The sequence below is a fragment of the Mustela nigripes genome, chromosome 4 (genome assembly GCF_022355385.1).
Source record: "Mustela nigripes isolate SB6536 chromosome 4, MUSNIG.SB6536, whole genome shotgun sequence".
Taxonomy (NCBI): Eukaryota; Metazoa; Chordata; class Mammalia; order Carnivora; family Mustelidae; genus Mustela; species Mustela nigripes.
In genome coordinates this window covers 18,132,480-18,149,333 of record NC_081560.1, presented here as the reverse complement: position 1 = coordinate 18,149,333, position 16,854 = coordinate 18,132,480, and the positions used below count along the sequence as shown (strand labels likewise).

General features: G+C 51.8%; 1 protein-coding gene across 1 annotated transcript; it reads right to left on the bottom strand.

The window, feature by feature from the left end:
- Positions 1-447: 447 nt before the first annotated feature.
- Positions 448-15,761, bottom strand: AKR1B1 (aldo-keto reductase family 1 member B). Its single transcript, XM_059396384.1, has 10 exons — positions 15,602-15,761; positions 7,447-7,614; positions 6,720-6,836; positions 5,934-6,011; positions 5,523-5,645; positions 4,956-5,062; positions 4,561-4,642; positions 3,913-3,996; positions 2,958-3,040; positions 448-856 (listed from the first exon to the last, which is right to left on the bottom strand). The coding sequence occupies exons 1-10, from the start codon at positions 15,701-15,703 to the stop codon at positions 814-816; spliced, it is 987 nt and encodes a 328-aa protein (XP_059252367.1). The 5' UTR covers positions 15,704-15,761; the 3' UTR covers positions 448-813.
- Positions 15,762-16,854: the final 1,093 nt, after the last annotated feature.

The following is a 16,854-nucleotide window of genomic DNA, read 5'->3' as shown; positions in this document are numbered from 1 at the left end:
TTTGGGCTTCGCGCGCAGGAGGAAAAACAAAGTAACTTGTGAAGTGACAAACGGGTGACAAACGGATTCCCGACCCTCTCAGCCGTAACGCGGTGGCTCTCAGCCTTGGCTGTGCAGTAGGAACCCCTGGGGAGCCTGCAAACTCTCGGGGGGCCTGGTGACACCCTGGGCCAATCAGATGGGTCCCCAGGGGTGAGATCCAGGCATCCCTAGCATTAAAGGCTCCCCGGGTGACTCAAGTGTGCACCCAGGTAAGACCAACCTCCCTAAAGCTAAAGGAGCAAGGTAATGGGGTGAGGGGTCCCCGACTAGAGGGAAAGCTGTCAGGTACGCCTTTGTGTTGCTCAGCTGAGTGGCTGCTTTACAGTCACAGAGGGGATGAAGGCTGAGTGAGACAGAGGGTGCTACACTGTTTCGATAAACCAAAGTAAAACAAACAGCAACAAGTTCACAAAAGGACTTTTTATTTGAGGCAAGAAGTCTGGATGAAAAGGTTACAACAGTTCCTGGCAGCCGAAATCCAGATGTTAGTGGCACTATTTCAACTTTGTAGATTCAACTTAGTCAGGAAAGAGTCCTAAGGTCCTACTTTCCCAGCTGGACAGGAAGAAGGGCAAAGAGAACTGGAAGAAGCTTCTAACCTACTGATACTGCTCTTTAGACCCGACACCAAGCGGGCCAAGCCCTCACTGGCCTAGCTGCAGGTCGCTGACCCACCAGGAAAGGCAGAGGCCACACTATACTACATATAGGGAAAGTGACCCGGGGAACACAGCAGCAGGTCACCGGGAGGGGGAAGAGGCACCGAGAACTTCAAAACTCCGTGTTGAAGGGATAGTCCTTGTGGGAGGCACAGCTGTCGGGAGAAAAGGAGAAACACATTAGCTTTACAAGGGAAGGGATTGTATTTCTACCCATAAGAGATGACCAAAAGCAATGGTGAGGGTCTCATTATAGGTAGAAATACAGGCCTCAGAGACGAGCCAGTGTCCAGACTGCAGGTCATGGGTCTGGGCTGGGGACCCCCGCAGTCCCCTCCAGGCTCCTCTACCATGGGCTGTCATCAGTTGGCACCTGTGTGACAGACCGCACCACCCACCCCCGTGTGCCCATCATCGTGCCTGTGGCAAGCGGGGCACCAAGACACAGTTCCTGCTTCTGATCACTCAGGCTAACTGGCAGGACCAGAGAATCCCATAGTCCGAAACAGTAAGAGGGTGACCAGAGAGGGGTCAGGAGTCTGCATGTGACAGAGCCAGTGCTCTGAGGACACAGAAGCTGCCTGGGGTCGGTGGGAGCTGAAGGGAGCCCCACAGAGCAGTGCAGAGTGGGACACAGGAGACAGAGGGGAGGAGAGAGGCGGGTGAGTATGTATGAACATGGCCAATGGCTCGTGCTGGAACAAGTTCTGGCACTCACAACGGAAAGGCTGGCTGGGCATAGTGTGAATGGCCCAGGGAGAACCCAGCACAGGGCCCAGAACGCTCCAAGACTTGGAGTCATTCAAAACATGCCCACAGTCTGCCCCTTTTTTGGCCTCCCATCAAGCCTGACTAACAGGACCCCGCCCTCGGTAACAGAGGCTCACTAGAGCGGGAACTGCCAAAATGAGGCAATGGACGTGTATGTGTAGTGAGAAAGCGGCCTAGGCGAGCTGGGAATGTGGGAGACAGCCTCTCCCTCCCTACTCCAGCCCCAACCTGTCCCCCTGAAGCATCAGCAGCCCCCAGACTCATCTGACAGCTATTTCTGAAGTGGCACTGGGGAGCGGAGGGAGTAAGTATAAGGGAAAAGGGACAGTCGGAAAACCACTGCGGTCTGTCAGCCCGGAGAGCTCCAATACGCGGTGTCAGCAGTGGGAAGTGAACGAATGGTACGGAGACTCTCACAGGAGAACAGGCATCACCTGCTGAATGATTCACTTTTCTCTCCCTCACCCACTTGGTTCAAAAAGGATCTTAGTGCCTAAAGGTTAAGCATTAACACAACCAGGGACATCAGAAATAGCCTGGTGTGCCAGTGCCAGTGCGGTTAGTGGCCTGTGATGTCCGTGATGGCCACGTGCTCACAGGCACAGTCACACCCAAGCGCAGGAGAGAGTCTTGCCCAGGACGCAGAGCCGGGGGACAGGTGTGGGGGTGCGGGGGCCACCAGCGCTGCCAACCACATGGAGAGGGAGCAGAAGCAGGAAAGAGGAGGCTGGCACGCGACCCCACACCTCAGGGCAAGGCCAAGTCTTGCTCAGAGGACTAACTGCTGGTAAATGGGGAAGAGTAAGAGAGGCCGCACACATAGTGTGAAAGGAAGCTCTTGGTCCCCACTGTAGAACGGAGGTTTCTTCTTACAACGCAGAGAGAACGAGTTTTAAACTTTGGTTACTATACTGTAGGAGAAGGGGGGGTGGGGGGGTGAGGGAGAGACACAACAACCTTCCTTGTCACCTCCCTCAGTTTCCACACTACAAATCGCAGGGAACACAAGAAACCAGTGAATTCGCAGCTGGAAGGGCTCTGGGTGACCATCAGTCAGGGAGGGGTCGAGAGGTTGCCTCAGCCTCAAGCACCACAGTCTTCCTACTGAACCCCTCTGATTACGTCAGTATGAGGTAAGAGTCACAGGCGAATTCTCCCAGGAAGGTGGGCCAGGAGCCCCATGGATCACCTGGTTTCAGAAGAGCCGCTAAGATTTGAAAATTAATGCTGAAATGTGGAGTTGCTGCAGGTTAGGCCAACAGTGCCCCTGGGGTGGGAGGAGAGATCTAGAACCATCGGTTGGCATTTTCCCCTTGGCTGTGTGCAGTTCGGCGGACATGGGTTCAAGCGTCTCCCACTGTGCACGGGTGAGAGAGCAAGGGGACGTGCACCGGTGGGAACCACTGCTAACGGGATGCGGACCTCACGGCCTCCGGGAGCTTCCCTCGTGCTGCGGCCTTAGCTCCCCTCCCCGCACACACTCACCTCACCAAGGCACACACGCGCCAGTTCCGGTTGTAGCTGAGCAACGTGGTCATATCCTCGCTGCTCAGTTCGAAGTCAAAGACCTAAAAGAAAAAAAAGAAAATCCAGTAAATTCTTCAAATAAAGGTCAAACCCAGAATACAAAGTATCCAAACAGCTCCGGGCGCGGCCGCTGAGGAGAGGCTGCTCGGAGTGGGGAGGGCGGGAAGACAAGGGTCCACGGAACGGAAGCGCAGTTTCTTCACAGAAGGCCCACAGGCCGCCGGGATCCTGCCCGGAACGAGGCAGGCCCTCCCCTCCAGAGCCTCCGAGTAAAATGGGACTTTTTAGTTCATTTTGTGACTGTCACAATCACAAAAGTGTTGAGCATTTCTGTGACGAGCACAGGTGGGAAGAAAATGACAGACCACAAGCATCTCCGCTTCCCTTTACACTGAAGCGAAGGAAAGAGGTCACCAACTACTCCCACACAAGGACCGGTCGGCAGCACGCTGGAGGGAGACGCTACACGACCCTCACAGGGGCCAGAGAAATTGAGAACGAAGTCCGGCTGGGGGCTGAAGGGTGCTGTCAGAGGCGGTACCTGAGATGGGCCTAAGCAGCCCCTCACAGACAGAGGACAAGAAAGGTCTGTCAGGAGGGGAACCATTCCCATGAGGGCTGCGGGCTGCTGGGGAAGAACTCAGCCGTCGGGGGGGCCAGCAGCCGGTGAGCCTGGGAGGGGTGGCACACGTGGGGACAGGGAAGGCCCTTATGTCAGAATGTCCAGAAAGCAAGCCTGCTGGACACTCGCTGGTGACCTCTGTGGGCAAATATGCTCACCTGCTGTCTCCACCTGCTGGCTCTCTGAGAGGTGACAGGATGGTGGGGGTCCTACACGGACAGCCCAGGCATGAGGAGAGGCCCTCTGTCCTGCTCTGCTGTAAAAACCCCAGCCAAGCAGCCAGGATCTTACCTGAAAGTTCTCAGCAATGCGTTCAGGTGTCACAGACTTGGGGATCACCACCAAATTCCTCTGAATGGGGAACCGGATCAGAATCTGTGAACAGAGGGGCCGAGTGTGTACGTACACCAATAACCTATGTTATCATGTCACTCAGTCTCATCTTCATCTATATCCACTGCCCAAAGATGGAAATTCCAGAAGGTCACATGTAAGGAAACGGAGGCTCAGAGAGGTCAGGGTCTCCCCGAGTCACGCCACGTGCTGCTGTGTCTCCCAGGTGTCCTGGTCACAAGGAGGAAGCCATCCTACCACTTGGGAGAAAAAGAACATTTCCCAGACGGCTGAACTGAGGGCTCTCCTGTGAGCGGGGAGAGGAGCTTCCCACATTCGTCAGCAAATGCGGGCCCCGGGGCGGCCTGTGGAGGTAGGAGGCCGGTGTCCCCGTCCCCACCACGTGGGCATCTTCTGGGGTCCTAGTCTGTGTGCCCCGTCTACCACCTGCTCCACGACCTCAAGCCGCACTTCCAGGAAGGGCTTGGCTGGGTTTGGCCACCTCTCCCTCCCCACTGAAGGGGACCACTACGAATGCAGAGAGTTCAGGAAATAGGAATGCAGAGAGTTCAGGAAATAGTCACGGGCGTGTGGAGAGGGCGGTACCTGCGCTGTGGTTTTATTGTGCTTGGCTGCGATAGCTTTGATCCTGGGATCCTCCAACAGGGAAGGGTCCTCAGGCTTGGCCCTGCAGACAGAAAGACGGCCTGTGTGAGCGCCCAGCCTCACTTCCACTCGGGGACAGCCCGTGTGGCTCTAACTCCCATCGGTCTTTGAGGGCAGCCCACCAGGCTCCTCCTGATTTGAAGCTCAAGTACAAACTGCCAATCCTTGGGAAAAAGAACGGCCATCTTGCTATAGAAAGAACAACCAGGAAACCCAATGAAAGGCTCCTGGGTAGGTCTGAAAAGTGGCGCCAGAAGCACTTCCCTTGATGCTCAATTTTTCTTTCTAGTCATCTCCAACCTTCACCGATGGACATGATCCAGTGGGAACCTCACCAAGGCCTGTCAGGAGAACCGAGGGGACTGTAGGCCGTCACCACAATGCCCTTGGACTGGCAGTACTGGATTAACTTCTCCTGAGTGAGGTACGGGTGGCACTCAATCTGCAGATGCAAACAGAGGGCTGGGGGTAGCATGTGGGCACAGTTGTGGGGACATACAGCCCCCCTCCCCAACAGAAAACGATGTATAGCCAACGTCTGAGCTCCCAGATATGTGGAACAACAATCCCTGTTTCCCAGCAAGTGTCTTCGATATGAATAACAATAATGTTGTTATCACCGACTGCGACCATGGGCCCTAAGGGTTTGTTCTGGCTTTGGCCAATTTATCAACTGTGATGGGCCGCAAGCTGATAATCCCAGAGAGCCTGAGTCATCACAAGCCAGGCTCACACCCTGTCTCTCCTGCAAGTGCGCTCCCAGATGGGTCATCATCATTCTCAGTCCCAAATTGGGACCCGCCTCCTGGCTGCTCCCTGGGGGACACAGACCGGAAGGGACTGCCAGGTTCAGAGAGTAACTGAACAGCCTCCCACACACACCTCCCCTCCACCATGTTTACCTGGTTAACAGCCGGCTTGTATTTTAAGCCAGGTTTGTTTAAGATCTTCTCGACTTGGAGATGATTGAAATTGGAGACTCCAATAGCTTTCACCAGCCCTTCCTCCACCAGCTCTTCCATGGCCTACCAAGGAAAGAGGGGCTGCTTGCTTCTGACATGTGCCGAACAGGACAGGAATGAGAAAAGCAGCTCTGACTCCAATCAGTTTAACGGGCCCTGCCCTTACTAACCAGCACTGGCAAACTAGCCAAGAGACACCAAAACAAAAGCCCGGCTGGCTTTAAGAAGACAGGAAGAGCAAAAATGGTGACCAAACACCAAAATGCAGGGGAAGACACAGCACAGCGGATCACTCACAGGAGAAAGAGATACCAGCAAGGAGGGAGAAGACCGAGTCAGCAACTGCCTTACCTCCCACGTGTCCACAAAATTGGTGTCGCTGGGAATCACTTTGCCTTCCCCATCCAGCGGGAAATACTCCTTCCCATGCTGTTGTTACAAGAGTACATGGTCAATGACAGCCCTTTGCAGACCTAGTTCTTTAAAAGCAAAGTTCTAAAAAAAAAAAATGACTCTTAACTCCCATAGCTAAGCTTTCAGAAAACCATCAAGGGCAAACCCACAGGCCAGTATGAAAAGTTAACAGGCAGAAAATTCCTGAGGCCCCCAGACCCTGTTCCTTTCAGTTGGGTTACAGCGGACTGTCCGATAGAACCAGCACAACACAACAGGGCTAGAGGACAAAAACCACATGCCTTCACTCTGGCTGACAAAGCAGAAAACGGACCCTGTGGCTAGAAAGAACTCATAACGCGAGTGTGTTTGGTGCAGAGACTCGGGCTTCCACGGGATGGGGCCTCTGTGCGGAACGCCGGACCGTACCCACACACGGAGGCAGAAGATGACAGCCAAAGAGGTCTTCGGCCCACGTACAGAATGCCCCCTGACCCATGTGCGTGGCCACAGTTTGAAACGGTACCACCGGCAAATGACACAGCGCAGCGCTCCTCCAACTCAGTAACGTTCAGCCGAGTCGCCCACGGTTTGGATTCAGCAGGCGCTGGGGGCTGGGGGCTGACAGCTCCCAGGACAGTGGTCGGGCCAGTAAGGACTCACATAGGGCATGTGCCCACCTGTACCCTAAAGCGGGAGGGCCTACCACAGCCCGGGCTGCACGGAGCGACAGCGGCCGCCTACCTTGAAGCCCGTCGGCCAGTGAATGAGGTAGAGGTCCAGGTAGTCCAGCTTCAGGTCGCTGAGTGTCTTCTGGCAGGCGCCCTTCACCATGCTCTTCTCGTGGAACGTGCACCACAGCTGAGGACGGCAAGAGAGCACGTCTCAGCCGGCAGCCGGCAGCCAGACGGCCCCAAGACACCACCCACCCCTCTCGCTGGGACGCTGGAAACGGGGTGGGGGAGTTTCCACTGCGCACCATGGACCCGAATTTTCCAAAGGAAGGCAAGGTCATCGGGTCAGGGAGACCTGTCAGAGGGACCAAACTGAAGGCCTAATGAGAATGGACAGGTCAGGAAGGCCCGGGCCCTAAACATGAGCTCCCACGGCCATTTTCCTACAGGACTGTGTCCGTGGGGTCAGTCTCACCCTCCCACCCAGGGTTCCTCTGGGCACCGACAGCCTCCAGGTGAAAGACGGCAGCCATCCGTAGAGACCCAGCCTCCAGACGGAAACCAAGTTCTGTCCTCAAAGAGATCTCTCAATCTAAGCCTCACCGACAAGAGGCTCTAACCAATGGCTCTACACGGAATGACCACCCAAGAGACAGTGGACCGGTGAGCTCTGGAACCCTCTATGGCCCGTAGTCAACTCATTTCCCCAGAGGATGGTCTCGGCTCCTGCACCCACGTTGGCCTCGGACAAACAGGAGAGAGAGGCCCGTGGCCCAGGCTCCCCTGCAGGGCAGCACCTTGCTGACGATGAAGAGGTCCTCACGCTTCACCACCTGCTCCTTGAGCTTCTCCTGGAGGGCCAGCCCCACCTCGTTCTCGTTCTGGTACACGTGAGCGCAGTCGATGTGACGGTAGCCAAGGTCAATCGCTGCCTTCACAGCCTCGGTCACTTTGCCTGGAGGGGACTGAATGGAAAGGTACCGGAAGGCACGGAGTTCAAATCAACAATGAAGCAACCCAGGAAGAAAGAAGGGCGGTGTGAGCCTCCTGCTGAAGCTCCCGCCTCTTTCCCACGGCTGCAGATGGCCAGCCGCTCCCCCAGAGCTTCCATAGGCTCTTGGGGGCGGGGGGGGGGGGGGCATGCGACCCAGATGAAAGGCCACAAGACTTGACCTGAGCATCCTCAGACCACTTCGCCGCAGCCCACCCTAAAAACACGTGCCAGAGCTGTCTTCCTGGTTCCTCTACGTCTATAGATTTACAAACTACCGTATAAAAACAAAACAAACAAAAAACACCCTATCTGAATCATTTAGTTTCCCAAGACAATAAGGGGTGCCATTTCCTTCAAATGGCTCAGAGTAGTTCAATAACTGCTGGAGATATTCACCCAATGCCCATTTGGCTTCTGAGCTGTCACTGAACGCCCATGCTTTACTCTCTCCTTCTGGGTGTGGAGGCGGACAGTGGCAATCCCTCGTTTTTCAGCAGTTTTGGGAGATGATCGTTAAGTCAAGAACCTTACTGATACGGACTCAAAGGCAGGTGCTTTCTTTGCAACCACGTGAGAACCTGCTCTAAGAGGCAGGGGTGGGAGACAGCCGCTCTGGGATGCCCGCAGGCAGAAGGGAGCTGGCAGGAGAGAGGAAACGGGCTTCGGTAATGTCCGGGCAGAGCTGCAGAGACTGATGAGCTGTGCGAGCCCTCCACAGCCTTCAAGCTCCGCCAGCACCCAGACTGACCGCATGGACACTTACTCCATCTCCTCACTGATCCTACGCAGACTGGAGAGGCGAAAAATACACACATGTGCAGCCGACTGTGGAACGAACACAGAGCATTCCTCCAGAGAGCTGGGGGAGAAGGGAATGAAGAGGAAAACTCCCCAGGGCGATGAGCAGCTCAACAGACATTGGCTGTTCTGACATCAGCTGTTGTTAACAGGCCCGGTTGGGGGTAAGGGGTGGGGGAAGTAGATTATGAATCAGTGGGAACAAGTGTATGGCGGAGCCTGCTGGCCCTCTGAGCTTGTTCACCCCCAAGGAGGGAGCAGGGGGCAGGTTGCTAAGCTCAGGCGTAAGAGAGGATACATCTCCAGATGACTGACCTCCTTTTTCCCTAGAGGACCGAGGAAGCTAGGAGAGCAGCCTTCCCCACCACTCAAGAGTCAAGGGACGGGGCAGGGGGCGGGCACACTCCCCAGGCCCAGCCTGGCCACACGTTGCATCTGTCACAGCAAATGGTGCAAAGGCAGTGGCATGACCCAAACCAGGCCCGTGAGACTCAGTCTCTGGAACTACCCAGACAAGCTCCCATTCTGCTGGGGTCACGGTGCTGGGGGAATGGAGCCAGGAGCTACTTGATGAGAGCGGGGCTGAGAGACAGGAGGGTCAAGAGAGACTGCTCCTAGCGACATCACACAGCCTCCATGCTAGTATGCCCCAGGGCGTCCTGTGGCCCATGAATCCCCACCTCAGACATACTTCTCATTCTGCCCAACGAGGAGTTGGTTATTCAGCTCCTTGGAGCCAGAAAGTGTAAACTAGCATCATCAAGGCTGCCAAAAGAGTGGCACAAAACTGAAAAAAAGTTCATGCTATGTTTTCAGAGAAGCCACGGGGCAGAGATGACCAAGAGATCAGCTCAGGTCACGTGCTGGGACACCAGCCACGCTGCTTTCCAAGGGCAAAGAAAAGCACATGCAAGGACTGTTGGGCATTTTATAAATTCAATGTGCAGGAGTTGTAGCAATTTGTGACAAGACTCCTGGGAATGGGAGCTGTGTGCCAGCCTCCCTTTTTGGGGGGAACATTTTGCAGCCACGGGGAAGGCCACAAGGGGCCACGTGCTCTGCCACTGGGGGACTGATGGCCGTCCCCTGGGCTGACCCTGGAACAGACGTCCTGGTTACCAGAAGGCTCGTGCCGGGGCAGATCATGTCATCGAATGGAAAGAGACGAGTGGGGTATTTGGCCCATACAGGCTCAAAATGAAAATACGGACTCATTTCTACCAGTCTTCAATACATTAATATACATTAATACGGTGAATCTATCCCAAGCCCAGCAGACGCTATTATCTCTACAGCGAGGGAAAGTAAGGCAAGGGGCCCATGATCACAGTCAGTCAAAGATGTCAGGACTCAACCTCGGCAGAAGGACCTTAGAGCCATGCTCTGCCTAGAGATCGGACCCCCCCGTGTGGGCCCTAAGAGGCACAAGACACTAGTCAATGAAAGGATAAGTGTCCTGGCCTTGGAAAGATCATCCTCTGGAATGAGAATGTACCAGAGTCCGTGAATTATACTACTAATCATCTCAACCTGACCCTTCCCAGAAAGACACTACACAAACTTCTCTTACCACTAACGAATCAGCCAATTTAAGTCATGGTGAAAAATGACACAATAAACTTGGCAATGCCAGTACATGATTACACCATCTCTCCATTTCAGGTCTGTATTTATGAATGCAAACACGGGGAGTGGTCCAAACTGAAACTTTAAAAAGAAAATAAATCATGAAGGTGTATTTCCATACATTTCACAGGAAATCTACAGAAAACGATTATAGGAAACATTCAAATTACAGATGACCCAACTGTACAAGTCCTACAGACTAAATCATGTTTTGACTCGATTCTGCCAATTCTGCCCTGTGACTTGGTCAAATCCATGCATGCCCAACTCTCTTGGACCTTCGAGCTCCAGAGAGCACTGGCTCAGACAGCAACTTGACAACAGTCTGCGCTGACAGCATCGAGAACTCTCGGCCCCCAAGGCCCCCACCATCTCCACAAGATAGACCTCCCCATCTCCTCTATGGCAGCCAGCTAATACCAACTCAGAGCATATTAGTGGCCACCTCTTTAGACACACATACTTTTATTTTTTTTTTAAATTTTATTTATTCCTTTGACAGAGACAGATCAGAAGTAGGCAGAGAGGCAGGCAGAGAGAGGAGGAAGCTGGGTCCCTGCCGAGCAGAGAGCCCAATGCAGGACTCGATCCCAGGACTCTGAGATCATGACCTGAGCTGAAGGCAGAGGCTTTAACCCACTGAGCCACCCAGGCGCCCCGACACACACACTTTTAAAACCTAATCATCTTCCCCTTTACATGTAGCTCTTACCTGTTACCTGTTACTGTAAAATACTAACCCTCCCTCTACTCCCTCTGCAAGGTTCGACCAGGTTATAAAATGGCATCAATGGTAATAAAACAAAAGTATTTCAGAGCTGAATCCCTTGGAGAATTAATCAAGGGGATTTCTGGAAACAGGGGACTGTGTTCTTTCTGATGTATTTTTTTTTTTAATTTTCTCTAGTTAGCAGGTATTATGTTGCAACGGGGGAGGGGAGCATGGGACCAAAGGAAACTTTACCTTGGGGAAAAAAAAATTCCTGGGCAAGATGTATGAGAACAGTGTGCCAAGGATGATCTTAGAGTAAGGAGTAGGAAACCATAACGTCTGATGGGAATTTAGATTTAATAAAGAAACACGGTCATCAACCTCTAAAGCCTTTAAAAGTACCATGATCACAGAAAAACTGTCCCCACAAACATGATTTAACCTCTTCCAATTAAATCAGCTTTTCTTTAGAGAAACTTAACCTTCGTCTAAGAGAAACTCATTTTTCATTATTAGGTTTGTTTACATACAAGTGGTCTTACAATATAATTTTCTATTTTAAGTGTTTAAGTCATTTCAACCAGAAGCAAGTGTAACAGGCATTAGGGACTTCTTAAAAATGTATTCGAACTTCTGATTAATTCACTTAGAATCTTTTGAAAAAGAAGCTGGCAAACTTTTTCTGTAAGATGCCAAACAGGAAATACTTGAGGCTTTGTGGGCTCAACGGTGGGTCGCACCTGCCCCACTCTGTCGCTGCAGCACAGTAGTCATAAGTAACGAGTACACGTAGGGGGTGTTCTAATAAAACTTTATTTATAAAAATGGTCTGCGGCTTGTAGTTTACCAAGCCCTTCCCATGGCAGAAGAGCATACAAAGAAATGGGGATTAGGCAAGAGGCCCAGCCTTGATTTGTCCCAACTCTCATTCACAAATAAAATTTCTGGTGTCTAATTCAGCATCATGATAACAAACAGTGAGGTCTTCTGACAGTGAACATGGGTATTTTGGTGACCAAAAGCGGTTAATGCCTGTTCTGTGTTAACCAGTGGACAACACAGTCTCAATCGACTTCAGGGAAATCTGAGCAAACTGGCTTCCTCACTCTGTAGGGCACTCAACACTCCCACTCAGCACAAATGGGAGACTGGGGATTTGGTGGTTTGTGTAAACAAGGCTTAAAGTCTGCTGTACTCCTAAGGCTCCAACAGACCAAGCATGAGGGACAGTCCAGAGAAGAATCCATGCTACCTCTCGTGTCCAATCTACAGTCAACAGAAAGTGCGTTTTCAATGTCTGGGGCAGATAAACCAACCTCATGATCAGTCCGTCTACCTCATCTACCTCATCTTACAGCCCCGTACAAATGATAAGGTGCTGAACACCTTTTAGTTGCATTATCACATGAAAACAGTTAATCTGGCTACTATTTGGCATCAAAGCTCATAATCAGGCTTGGCAACAAACACACACCAACTAATAAAACCTGAATCAATCTCTGCAAATTCTAAGACACGCTTATCTCCACTTGGTTGAGATGGCAATGGACTGGGACTGGCCCTGCTTGGGGAAGACTTACTTAAAATAAAGATCTTTGATCTTGAAGAGGGACGAGGTTGAGGCCCGCAGGGAAAGGAAGCACGTGAGCAGTAAAACCAAGTTACTGTCTCAGCTCCAATGCCAGCACCTCTCCCCAAACCTGGGATCCTGGGGCCCTTATAAACCTGTGACAGATAATCTTTCTCAGCACATTATTTTCTACCTCGTGTGTTCTGCAAGGGGGAGCTATCATCCCTAAAGAGGCAAAAACTGGGTCAGTGGGGACAAAAAAACCCAAATAAATCTTAGCTTACAAAACAGTTTGTGGCCCTCTGCAGGGCTTCAGGACATGAACAGATGTACAGTCGATTTCTGATGTTAATTTTTTAAATGGGGAGCAATTAGGGAAAAATGTCTCAGTGGTTCCTGCGTGGCGCAGGGATGGAGAACATGGGAAAGAGGTTAAGAACCGCGGTTGCACTCCGCTCCGTTTGCAGCACCTGGGTGCGTTACAATGATCAAACTACCAACAATTTTTCACAAGGTCAGAACACTTACTAGCAAGAGCGTATCAGAAGAAATCTGTTTTAATGGCTTCCTGGCAAAACAGTGTTGGTGGGTTTACTTCCAGTCTAACAGGGAAGGCCAGCTTGCCGGGGAGAAACACTCCCTAAGCCACATGGGGTTGGAGGCAGAGGTGTTCTCCCAACTGCCCGAAAGCCTCCCCTCCAAAGACAGAAGGGCAGATTTGAGGACCTTTGATGCAACAGCAGACCGGAGACCATTAGAGCCCAGCGAAGGGTCTGGACGGTACAACACAGATGCCAGGACAGGAAAGATCCTGGAGAACAAGCAACTGTACCCGCTTGCAGAGCCTCCCCGACTTCTCACAAAGATAAGCAAATGTTTCTTAGGTCACCCCTTCTTTTGTCCAGCATCTGTGAAAAAAATATGTACACACATATGGGGAAAGGGGGAACAGCTATGATCTATACTGTTATGCTTAAAAAAAAAAAAAAAAAGGATTCCACTCTAAGTCCATACTTCTGCTACTTGTTACGCTGTTACCTCCCCATCACACCTCAACACAATTCTGTACAAACCTCATCTCCTCACCTCCGCCATCATCCAAAGTTATCTTACTTCTTTCTATTAATTCAACACCTATCTACGTATTTCTCTGGGGGCCTACTATTTACCAGGCATTGTGAGAAATGCTGGAAATACTTGTGAACGAGACCAATGCTACCCTTGCCCTCAAAGAATGTAGTCTGCTAGAATGAATGACCTAAGTATAGATTTTATAACGTTATTTTAAATGAATACGTGGCTTTTCAGGTCATTAAGTGTGCAAGTGCAGGATTTAAAACTCTCTATAGGGAGTACCTGGGTAGCTCAGTTGGTTAAGCATCCAACTCTTGATTTTGGCTCAGGTCGGGATTTCAGGGTCCTGAGAACAGGGTTTGCACTTGGCGGAGAGCCTGCTTAAGATTCTCTCTCCCTCTCCCCCTCACCAACCCACTTGCATGTGTGCCCTCTCAGTAAAAAATTAAAAAATTGGGGCGCCTGGGTGGCTCAGTCAGTTAAGCGTCCGGTTCTTTGTTTCAGCTCAGATTATGATCGCAGGGTCTTGGGATGGAGCCCCACATTGGGCTCTGAGCTCAACGGGGAGTCTGCTTGAGGATTCTTTCCCTCTTTCTCTGCCCCTGCTTGCATGCTCTCTAAATAAATAAATTTTTGAAAAAAATTAAAAGAATTTTAAACCTTTTTAAGAACTTTTATTCCTTATTTACCCTAGAACAGTAATTGTCAAAACGATGAACCAAGGTCAGGAACCAAATTTTTGAAAGCACAAAACAGAATAAAGTATTGGAATTCATCCCACCTAGTAAAGTAGTGTTTTGTGGATCTTTTGTTCCAGTTATATGCTTACATCTGTGCGTGCCTGCATCATTATACAAACTACAATAATTTACTATTGCCAAGAAAGTGTCTTTTCATAGCCACTCCAAGATAATAACCCTCAACAGCTGAAATTTAACTCGGTATCATGGTCATAATTTGATTACACCCTTAGAGCCATCGCTGGACTTCTTGAAGGACACACAAATTACACACACTCTGATTACTCTGGCCAAGAAACAGACTTTGTGTGAAGCAATTCTATGACCCTTTTCTTATTTCCTGTATTTACTTATCTTCAGCCTTTAGAGTAGAGGTAAGCCCCACCCTCTATTCTAGATCAAACCATTTAACGGTGCCCCCAATCCTGTTGTCTCAGGTTTCCTTATCAGTGTGTGAATATCCAATGCCCAGGCCCACATTCAAAGTCCCTGGGAAAACCTGGGTCATAGCTGGAGAATGTTAATATACAATGCCCCAAAACTCACTTATACGGAGCTTTTATTTTAAAAACACCGGGTTTTGTCCCAGCGCCTATAATACCACCCTTCTGTGCTCCCTACTTTCCAGGTCATCAGGCTAGCCTTTTTATTCCTAGCCATTTCTTGGGGATGCTGCTGAAAGATTTCAGCGGTGTTAAGGTTTCCTCAGACAGTTTTAATACGGAGACCGGGGCACAGTTTTCTCTGGGCGGTCACCATCGGTGACCAGATTCTCTGCGAAGGTCTGCCCCGCATAGGACAACCGCCCCCCAAACCCCCTCAACCCGGAGCGGCAAGCTCGGCTACAAGAGGTCAGCGTCGCTTGTTTGGGGACACGGAGATAGATGCATCCTGGGCCAACTCGCGGCAGCTAATTTAATTATCTGCAGTCTCCGGGCTTAATCTGAGTGCTTATTCCTGAGAGAGCAGAAACGGAAACCATTAAGAATAAAACTATTTAAAAAGAGAGACCAAGACGCAGGTGCCACAGGTGCGGTTCGGACGCGAAACGACGGCGATCGGCGGCGTCCCACACCCCTTTCGGCCCCATCAGCGCCCGGGCCCTCCCGGTTCCCGCCCCCGGGGCCCGAGCGCCGGGGCTCAGGAAACCCCCCTCTGTGGTTTTCCAGCCGGGACCGGATTCCAAGTGCAGCCTGGGGATCCCAGCCACCCAGCGTCTACCGCAGCGGTCCCCCACCCGAGCCCCCGGGACGCCAGGCCGGTGCCCGGGTCCCCGCGGGGACCACCCCGTCCCTCCAGGGCCCGGCCAGCCCAAGTATGGCTCCTTGGGAGGCCGGGCGTCCTCGGCAGGGCCGCTCTGGGTCACGGCGGGTCCCCACCGCCCCAGGCTGCGCTGAGCCCGAGAAGAGCCGTGGGGCGCGCCCCCCAGGGCATGTACCTTCCAGGTGCCCAGCCCCACGATGGGCATCTTGGCGCCGGTGTAGAGCACGAGGTGGCTGGCCATGACGGCAGAGCTCCGCAGACCCCCTCCGAAGACCATGCCGCTCCGCCCCGGCGCAGGCCTTTAAATAGCCCAAGAGGCCGGCAGAAAGGGCGGGTCCGATTGACGCGCGGCTGCGCAAAGGCGGCTTCTGATTGACCGGCCCGCGCCGAGGCGGGGGCGCCGCAGCCCGAGGGCTCCTCGAGGATGCGCCTTCCGCTGGGTCCCAGAGGGACCGGATTTCTGCCGCGCCCCTGGCTCGCCCACGCCCCACGGGCGGCGGAGGTAGAGACCTCGCCAAGCGGGGGAGGGCGGGGGGGCACGTGGAAATCGGAATGCTTCAGCGAAAGTACTAGACGTCCTATAAATAAGTAGACTGGGAAGGAGTTCAGGTTTCTTTCTTTCTTTACTTTTTTTTTTTTTTTTTTTTTTTTTTTTTTCCAAAAGGGACCCCGAAGGATACATTTGGCTGTGATCCAGCCCCAGTCACGTTCCTGGAGAATAGGACCTATCCTATGTCCTCTCCTTGATCTGGAGGAATCCTACTGACTTCAAGTACAGGTTAGCAGCGCACCTTTCTTTTAGAAAGGTGCCTATCAGACAAGTGGCTTGCAGTATTGTTGCAGAACACATACTGGAGGCTGGCGTTTACAGCCTGTGTGTAGCCGCTTTAGGGCTATCTTGGCCACCCACCCTAGGTGCGAGTTTTGTCTGTAGCATTGAGTGGGGTTGAACAAGCCTTTCTCCAAAAGCCAGCATCTCTTGAGGTTAGGAATCTCGGATGAGCTTGGTCCAGAACCCACGGAAGACATTCGGTCTTCAGAAAATTTTTAAGACTATCAAAGCAAGTTTCGGTAATGTAACTTTACAAAACTCTCTAGAAGAGTGAATAGGCAGAGAAGAAAAGTTAACTTTAATATTGGAGTTTCAAGTATTTCAAATGAGGATGGGCTAAATAATAAACTGATCGCCCTTAATTATCAGGGAAGAAGACATTATTTTCCAAGAGACCCAAAAGAAAGTTGCTGGAAGAGCTTTGAAGACAGTTTTGGTTTCTTTTCAACAACTTCTCTCCCTGATCTTTGTCCTACCCCAAACCTGCTTTCTTTGCTCCATCACCCTCTGATCTTTCCTAATCATGCAAGATTGGGAATTACATCTGCAGGGCAATGACTCAGGAACCAGGCCTCACTGAACTCCCTTCTGGTGAT